Consider the following 10,092-nt stretch of genomic DNA (forward strand, 5'->3'; position numbering starts at 1 on the left):
TGTCTCATACTGTCTGTCTCAGCCCATCTCTGTATGTCCTCCTGTGTCTCTAACTGTCTGTCTCAGCCCATCTCTGTATGTCCTCCTGTGTCTCTAACTGTCTGTCTCATCCCGTCTCTGTATGTCCTCCTGTGTCTCTAACTGTCTGTCTCATCCCGTGTCTGTCATTGCATGCCCCTGTGTGTCTCATTCCGTCCCTGTTGGTCCCTCTCTGTCTCTCACTGTCTGTCCCATACCGTCCCTGTTTCCCACTGTATGTCCCTCTGTCCTCTGTACTGCTCTGTCTGACTACTCCATCACTCATTTCAGATCCCCTGGTCAACCGTATCTCATATGCAGTCCTAGTCACAGTTACGTGTTTGGTCTGGTATTGTGTGGTGTGTGTGTGTGTGTGTGTGTGTGTGTGTGTGTGTGTTTGCATCTTCATCTTGTCGACAAGGAAATTTCGCCGGACTAGACTAATGGTGCTTTGCAGCAGTGGACACACGACACACACACATATTCCTTGTGTGCCTTGTGTGTGTGTTTAATGGTGGACTCACCGTGGTCTCGTCTTCATGCAGCACCTGGTCGTAGCCACTGAGAGCTACGCAGAAGATGATGGCCGTCACGTCCTCGAAGCAGTGGATCCACTTCTTCCTCTCCGACCTCTGGCCGCCCACATCAAAGAGCCTGAAGAAGACAGAGGAGGAGTCAGTGAGTCACACTGGCCTACACACACACATCACATCACACACTTACCGTGTACAGCCTTACACTTATACACACACACTCACCTCATACAAATACACACACATCACACACACCACACACACACACACACATATACAGTATATATATAGGTATATAGTATATATATGCACACACACATACACAGTTACCATGTACAGCCTTACACTTACACACACCATACACACACACTCACCTCATACAAATACACACACACACATCACACACACCACACTCCACATACACACATATACACATACCCACACACACATGGCACGACCCTGCACAGTATAATATAACAAATATGACACCGTACACTACCCAGAGTGCATGCCTTCATACTGTAGACTTGAATGATCACATATAAATCTGCACGCGAGGCCGAGCGCCTGAGCAAACACAGCTGGAGTGTGTTATGGCAGCCCGCGGCCACCTGGGACAACAACATCTGCTCAAATACACTGGAACTCCTGGATGACAAACCTTTCATAGCATTCAAATGAGTAAAAGTATTGGCATAGACGTGAGTGTTAATAGTTATGGTGGACACACACACACACACACACACACACACACACACACACACACACACACACACACACACACACACACACACACACACAGAGACACTGAGAGAGATAGAGAGAGAGTGTTTGGTTGCGAACACGGACAGTAATGTAATACCACTCAATGCTTAGAGCACATTACTGTGCATGACTGACTGACTGACTGACTAAACTGAATCCTGAAAACTGAAATCTCATATACAGTAAATATACATTATCATAAACAGTATAAAGTGGGTGGCTCATCTAACATATTACTGTAAATGGGGCATCCCAGTCCTTCTCCCTGTTCTGCATACCTGACTGAACCCGTCAGTGGCAGGACTTGACACACGGCAGAACACACCGCTGATTTAGCTACTCAACACCATGTCTGTGATGGGTGTAATTGGAGCCGGGACAGACAGGAGATTTATGGTGCAGGTGGGATCCAAGAGCAAGATTATGAAGCAGCCCTGAGGTAAACTGATATGACACTCGTCTAGACCACACTGAACTGGCCTGCCCTGTGCTTAACCCTGCTCCCAGCTACACTCACAGGCACTGCAAACAGCCCCGCTTGGTCAAGCCAGGCACTTCACTCTTGACTTTGGAGGGAATTTGAAAGAAAATCTTATGTTTGGATTGTTATGGGATAGCTATGGGACTGGCCAACATATAATAGCAGATTAAGGAGAATTTCTTTCCACTTTTAGGACCACAGACATCGAGTGGTGGTTTATGGTTTCAGGAAAGAATATAAAGAAATTAGCTTACAGTTATTGTGATAAAGTATCACATAATAAGATTGATGGATAACTGCAGTGACTTAGCTAGCTAGGTCAATCGCACACTAGTCAATCATTTCCCAGCACGAAACAGCCTTTTTTTTAAAAGATTTGTTTTTGGGCTTTTATGCCGTTAATTGACAGATCAGTGAAGAGTGGGACCGGAAATTACAGGGAGAAGAGGTGGGGAGTGGACAGGAGAAATGACATCGGGCCGGATTTGGACCCGTGTCCTCCATGGGCGTCAAGCCCGAATGTGGTTGGGGCTACTATTTGCACCACAGTGCCCCCCCACAGCCTCTTAATCTTTAAATGGAAACCAAAAGGTGTGGTACAAAAAAGCACTTTCAGTTCTACACCAGCAATTTAGCATTTTATACCTGTCTGTCATAAGCAGACTAAATGATGCTATTAACTGAAGAAGAGCCCACATTGATTTACACACAAAAACAACAGATTTTCAGAAATGAGGGAGGCTTCTATAGTGTCTATGACTCAGAACTACTCAGAAAGAGACAGAGACCAAATGGAAGAAAAGAAGAGAAAAAAAAGAAAAAGAAAAAGATAGAGAAAGATAAATAAAGAGGGAAGATGCACAGGAACACACATTGACAGATGAGGCAAAAGGCAAAAGGCAGACGGAGAAAGGGATAGAACATTTCAAGGTTCCAGTTCCATTGTTCTGGACTGTGACACTCCGAGAGAGGGAGAGAGTGAGAAGAATAGAGAGGGAGAGACTTTCCCCTTTTGATGTACCTTGTGTATAGATATATGTATTGTTTATATAATCACTTATTATACACCCAACCCAAATGCTTTGGCAATACTGTAGAATATTATGGTCATGCCAATAAAGCTTCTTTTGAATTTGAATTTGAGAGAGGGAGAGAGAGAGAGAGAGAGAGAGAGAGAGAGAGAGAGAGAGAGAGAGAGAGAGAAAGAGGTGGCGTTGAGGGTGGGGTTGTGCTGTACCTCTCTGCAGGAGAGCAGCTCAGTAGGCACTGCACTTGACTGACTTTACATACATTAACACTTTATTTTAGGCTCATCTTTTTCAGGGGAGGAGGGGTGTCAGGGAGAGAGAGAGGAAGAGGGAGAGAGAGACAGGGTGGGGAAAAGAGAGTGAGAGAGAGAGAGAGAGTGTATGTGGCTATATGTAAGTGTGTCTACTTGAGAGTGTGTGAGCGAGGGTGACAGAAAAAAAAACAGGGATGGAGAGAGAGAGGCAGTGAGGCAGTGTGTGTGTGTGTGTGTGTGTGTGTGTGTGTGTGTGTGTGTGTGTGTGTGTGTGTGTGTGTGTGTGTGTGTGTGTGTGTTTGTGTGGTGTGAGATCACCACCTTCCCTTTCAATTGGGTTCTAATTTCTGCGTTGTGTCAGACAGAGGACTTAATGAGACCTCCTCTCATGCATTAGCCCTGGTCCTCGCACACAGGCATGCACACACTTACACACACACACACACACACACACACACACACACACCACACACACACACACACACACACACACACACACACACACACACACACACACACACACACACACACACACACACACACACACACACACACACCACACACACACACACACACACACACACACACACACACACACACACTCACTCACAGCCAATACTTCTACCCTAGCCAAAGAAGTCATCATCATCATCATCATCATCATCATCAGTTTAAAGGTGGAATAGGTATGTTTCACATACAAAGCTCTAGATCAACTGTAAGAGAATCATTATTTACTTGTATACTTAAGTACTCTATGCATCCTTAACACATTCATATTTAACATGTTCAATTGATTTGAATTCATTTTTGCTTTAGATTACCAACTATCTGTTGCTTTAATAAGCAGGAATATTAGAGACTATTACAGAGTGTTATAAAGGTTATTCCTAAAACAGGACCCCACTAGACCCCAATAAGAAATCAATGAAATCAATAATGATTATCAAGACTGTTTCTTGAAACATTTCACACACAGAAGTGAAAGTGTTCCAGATCAGTCAACCAACTGTAGTTCTCGGATTGTTAGGCAGCATTCCAGGACATTCCGGAACACTGGACAGTAGTCCTCCGACCATTAGGCACTGTGCCAGGATGCTCCCTGTTGGCCGCGCTGCTGGCCAGAACCAGCTGTCCTTGAGCCTGCTTGAGAGAGTGGGGCTCACCTGAAGTGCAGGTTCTTGAAGACGAAGTGGGTTTCTACGATGCCAGTGGTCTTCACTCGGGTTCTCAGGATGTCCTGCTCTGTGGGCTGGTAGTCTGGAGCTCCAATCCGATCTAAACTGTCTAGGTAGCTGGAGTGGAAGAGGAACCAGGAAGAAAGAGACATTAGATTGGCCCGCTCCTAAACCTCAGTTCAGTGCAAATGTCTGGAAAAACCCTTGACTCTGAGGAAAAAGGACCAGACTTGCATTGCTTTGGGTTAAACATGGCTGTTTTAGCCTCGAAGGGATCAAGGGATCAAAATGGGATATTCTGTCGTTACCTTCTCATCCTCAAACCTAATAACCCTCTATTAGGCCTCTTTGGGCCGTGGGACAGCAGAGGAATTTAGCTGCAGGGTCTCAGAGCAGCTCTCCCTCTAACCCACATTCATGACAAGATTTTCCTTATTTTTATTTATTTATTTAAAGTTATTATTATTTTTAATATTTTTTTGCACAGTGTGGAGCGTAGAACCGTTCACATTTCAGAACATTCATTGTATGTGACAAATAAAAATAAAACACACATTACTGAGACCCGTCCCCTCTGGGTCCATAGATCATGTTGTCCAGCACAGACAGACAGGCCTAACATGGGTGGCTAGTGCCACAGGCTTGAGTAGAAATTAGTAGAAGGTCCCCTTTCTGGGTAAACAGGCCCCTTTACGGTACATTTTTAACATATGAAAACAAAGTATTACATTCCAACCATTGCAACGCCTCTTAAAAGCCTACTGATTTCACCTCACCGTTTAGAAACAGCGATTCCTGCCGCACCAATAGGATTATATGAGCCATCTAGGTTATGTTATGCTATTAAGTGAAGACCTATAATCACTGGTACATTGAACAGAGGAATGAGAAGGCTTCGTAAAGGCTTTGAAACACTGACTCAGCTGTCTATTTAGCTCCAGAGCATTTGAAACATGCTCATTATATTTAGTAAGATGTTTAGTCTAACCTTGATTTAGTCCCCTCCCCTCTCCCCCTCATAGACAGACTGTGCCTGTTGTTAGCAGTCTGTTCACGCTGTCACCTGTTTCAATTTTCCCTTGGTTACACACTCACACACACTCACACACACACACACACACACACACACACACACACACACACACACACTCCCTGACTCTTCGCAGCCAATCCGAGCAGCTTGTTGGCAGTTGAGAGCCGAGAGGCTGGTAACTAGTCACTGGTGACAGTGGCCCCTGCGGTAGACTGGCAAAGCCATTACACACCTGACGCCCCTCTTACACACACACACACACACACACACACACACACACAAATTCACACACACACATTCACACTCGCCTCACATTCACACTCGCCTCAACGCTGGGGTGCTGTGCCAACACTCTCAATTTTCAGGTGACTCAGGTGATTTTCCAGACCTAGCTGTTGATAATAAAAGTTATTGCGAAGGAGATTGTATATTGAAAACTGCAGCCAGACCAATAACACCTCACTGTGGTGTCCCTATCACACTCATTTCTGAGACTAAATGTCTGAAACTGTGTGTGTGTGTGTGTTTTTGTTCATGTTCTTTGTGTTGTGTGCTTTCTACAGTACATTTGTGTGTGTGTTTGTGCGCAGGGTCTTCTGTCTGGGTGCCCAGTGAGTGCTACAGAGCTGCACTGAGATAAACTGGTGAGCTGGTTTTCCACCCAAGCCCAAAGAGATGGAAAGCTGACTGAACTCTAGGGGGCAGTGCCTCAAGCGCAGTGTGCCTTGGAATAACCTGATCAGTGGCTCGGTTTACTAAGCGTGGACGGTGTTGACAGGCTGAAAGGCCTCAGTCTTCTCACGCTGTGAGGAGGACCTCCCTGGATGTCCTTATGATTGGGGGCGCTCTTATTAGGGAGACAGAGAGAGAGAGAGAGAGAGAGAGAGAGAGAGAGAGAGAGAGAGAGACACCTGCTGGGCCAGTGAGTGGACCTCCCTATGAGAGTACCTTCATTAAGGCAGACAGAGAGAAAGACAGAGAGAGATAGAGAGAGACAGAGAGAGAGAGAGAGAGAGAGAGAGAGAGAGAGAGAGAGAGAGAGAGAGAGAGAGAGAGAGCAAGAGGTTGTGTTCTCACTGCAACCAATACCAAAGTCTTAGAGACCAATGTTTTGCAAAAGTGGCTTTATCTAGGTGACCTGGAGAGACTCCTGGCTCTACTGGGAGAGAGGTAGGACTGCTGTAGACTGGTGACAAGATATCAAGGGGCCTGCCATTAACTCCTCAGCTCCCTCAACCACCTGTCCCACGTGGCTAATAATGAATGTTTACTAATGAATGATTGACTTGTTATATGTTTCCATCCTATGGTACTTACCTACCTTCCATAGCCCCTCTTATACCCCATGTCCTCTGTGCTTTTACTGCTTATTGTTTGCTTTATTTAGTTAATTAATGTTGATTAGGATTGTATAGTTTGTGTTTATGCTTTTATCAATGTTGTATTTTATGCAGTCATGCCAATAAATCTATTATAGAGAGTGAGGGAGAGAGCGAGAGAGAGAGAGAGAGAGGGGAGAGAGTTTGAGAGAAAGAGAGAGAACGAGGGAGAGAGGGAGAGAGAGGAGAACCACCTCAGAGCACAGACCTCCCTATGAGTGTGAGTACCTTCATCAGGCTGACAGGGAAAGAGAGAGAAGAGAACCAGAGCACTGATAGTGTCGGAGTGGAAATGGACACTCTCAAATGATTTCTCTCCACCACTGGGACTCTCTGCCACTCACTAGGCCTCTTTGCCCGCTCCAACACTTTCTCCATTTTCCTCTTCCTCCATCTCTTTTCTCTCTCTCTGGCTCCATGTCTATCTCTCTCATCTCCTGTCTGTTTTGCTTGTTCTTCCTACTATGTTCCCTGACTCTCCATCCCTCTCTCTTTCTTTCACTCTTTCTTTCTCTCTTTAGACATGTATTCACTGCTCTCTCTCTCAAATAAACAGTATTGCCCCAGAACGACGACCATGATGGAATATACACAATGTGGAGGATGGTAAGATTTAGTAGACGTGAGATCTCTCTCTCTCTCTCTCTTTCTCTCTCACCCTCCGTCTGTCTTTCTTTTCCCCCGGCCTTCTCCTTCTCCCTCTCCCTCTCCTTCTCCCTCTCCTGCTCTCTCTCTCTCTCTCACCCTCCGTCTCTCTTTCTTTTCCCCCGGCCCTCTCCTTCTCCTTTTCCTTCTCCCTCTCCTGCTCTCTCTCTCTCTCTCTCACCCTCCGTCTCTCTTTCTTTTCCCCCGGCCCTCTCCTTCTCCCTCTCCTTCTCCCTCCCTCTCCTGCTCTCTTCCCATCTGGTGTGTCTGAGTCCTGGTGTCAGTGGCTGATCTGAGGCCAGCTCCTGGGGCCCCGGGGCTTGGCTGCACAGCTGCAGAATTCTGCAGTGCCATGTGAAACATTCCGCCACCGACATAACCAGCATCGCCGCGACAACAGCCCCCCCCCCCCCCACCTCTCTATGATACCCACATAGTTACAAAACAGCCTCGGGGGAGGATTTCCTCAGCGTTACCTTACTGCAGTGAACTATATGTGCCAGCTGACACAAATATTTCGTCATCCCTAGTGCCCGAATCTAATTAGTGGTATGCCAACACTGGAGTCCTCTGCAGACTGACAAGCACACCGGCCCGTCTCACTGCTCTCTCTGCCTCAACACATTTGGCTGTGTGGCTGACATACTATTACTGACATAGGCAGGTGAGGACGGAGAATGGATATGAGAGTGGAAGGAGGGAAGAGAGGGAAGGAGGGAGGGGAAGAGAGAAAATAAAAGGGAAAAAAGAGAGGAAGAAGAGAGAGCATAAGATGGGGGAGAAAAGAGAGAATGGAGATGAGAGTGAGAATAAAGAGCGAGAAAAGGGCAGAATGACGGAGTCCAAGAAATGGAGTGGAGTACAGAGAGCTAAGGAAAGAAAACGAGCGAGAGGGAGAGAGAGAAGGAGGGAGAGAGAGAGAGAGCAAGAGACGGGAGCAGGTCGGAGACGGCGGATAATGACTAGACGGTTTGATGTGGTTGGAATGTGTTTCATCTTGGCTGAGGGACTGGAGTGTGCCTAAGCCTTTGTTGAAGCTGCCCATCCTGCCAGCACGTCCCCACCCACTGCAATACCTTCCTCACACTCCAGGGGGGCGATGCTGCTGCGATGGGGAATTTGTGAACATCCTGCACATTAATGTTTAATTCCACCTGGAGTTATAGCACATATAGATGCCATTATGGCCTTTCTGGAGAGAAACTAGGCTACCACGTGACTGCATGTGAAAGGTCTTTCACAGAAATAAATTAAGGATGGAGGGGGTGGGGGGGGGAGGGGGGGATCAGTACTAAATGATGTATCCAAAATCTCTACCCTCTCTGAGCACACACATTCTGCACTTCCCCAACCTTACCCTATCACTAGTCTCTCACAGGAATATTTCTTTCTTTTGCCTCTCTTTTCATTCCAAACGGTTCAGCATTCATCTGTTGTATGACCACCACCCCCCCCCCCCCCCCACACACACACACACACACACACCTAACAATACCAGTGTATTGTTTGTTATCACACTCAGTCTGCCAATGCAAAATTTCAGCCGTATCGGTTCGAGAGGGATTTTCCATCAAGTGGGTTTAGACTGTGAGTGAGTCACAGCCCCCTCTGGAGTGGAGTGCTTATTGGGGCTGGCATTGATTCGGGAGTCTCATGCCATGTGTGTGTGTGGGTCTCATGCCCTGTGCTGTCGTGGAGTAATACACTGTCATGAACGCTACCTCTCAGCAGCGGCGGTCGACAGAATATAGGTGAGAGAGAGTGAAGAATTAGATTTAGAGGAGAGTTTTTTCAGGAGGCCTATTTGAAGCATTCTGTTACAATCATTCATTTGAAGCATTCTGGACTTCAGCAACCATTTTAGAGCTTATTTTCTGTGAAGTAGTCAAACATTGTAGTGTCTTTTTCCCTTCCGAAGCATTTCTCTTTTTTGAGTTTTTTGAGGGGGGATATTTGTTGACAATACATGAAAACTGCATGATACCCTTGTACCATGGGTCTGACCATTTGCTTGCATAAGTGGTGAATTGCATTTTAAAACCCTGTTTAGATGTCTGTGTTTTTTTTGTGAGGCATTGGGTCCTCTGCAGCCCTGTACTGATCATATTCTACTGATGTCAGGTTTGGTATGGTAATCCTCCTGGCTGGCAGACCTCCTGCTCCAGTAGAGTGTGCCCCGTGGCAGCTGTGTCTGTGTCTGTGGTGTGTTGAGTTCGTCTGGGTTATGTGATAAACAGAGCCGTGCTCTGGCTGGGGTTGGAGGGGTCGTTGAGGGTCCAGGGAGAGATCGAGGGCCGAGGAGGGTATGCTCTCCTTCAGGGCGAAGGGAGGCTCAAATCTCTCCCTCATCCAGCACCACTTCCACCCCCTGCCTCCCTGCCTGCCTACTGCACCCCCTTCCTTTGGCGCTCTCTGCTTTGTCTCCCTCACACACACACACACACACACACACACACACACACACACACACACACACACACACACACACACACACACACACACACACACACACACACACACACTACACACTCACTAACACAAACACACACACTCACACACACACACTCTGCTGCCTGCCGCCCTCCCTTCCTCTTCTGCTGTTCCTGCTTGAGAGCTCTGCCTGGCAACACCTCTCATCAACCTGCTTCCCATCACTCCACAGTCTGGCAATGGAGATACACACATCCCCCCCCACCACCCCCCCCCCCCTCCCCCCCCCCCCCACACACACACACACACACTCTCCCACACAAAGACACACAAAAGCTAGACATGGAA

The 10,092-nt window shown here is 46.9% G+C and overlaps 1 protein-coding gene across 2 annotated transcripts in view; it reads right to left on the minus strand.

Annotated features, from left to right (window-relative positions):
• The window catches only part of gnao1a (guanine nucleotide binding protein (G protein), alpha activating activity polypeptide O, a), a gene marked incomplete at its 3' end in the record, with an annotated part of 102,032 nt that overhangs the window by 14,887 nt on the left and 77,053 nt on the right, over positions 1 to 10,092 (minus strand). For both annotated transcript variants that reach the window (XM_080842325.1, XM_080842326.1), the window contains exons 5-6: positions 4,246 to 4,374; positions 543 to 672 (exon numbers count right to left, since the gene is read on the minus strand). In XM_080842325.1, coding sequence (XP_080698451.1) covers positions 543 to 672; positions 4,246 to 4,374 — 259 coding nt within the window. The remainder of the gene's footprint in view (positions 1 to 542; positions 673 to 4,245; positions 4,375 to 10,092) is intronic.

The sequence above is a fragment of the Sprattus sprattus genome, assembly GCF_963457725.1.
Source record: "Sprattus sprattus genome assembly, chromosome: 7".
Classification (NCBI taxonomy): domain Eukaryota; kingdom Metazoa; phylum Chordata; class Actinopteri; order Clupeiformes; family Clupeidae; genus Sprattus; species Sprattus sprattus.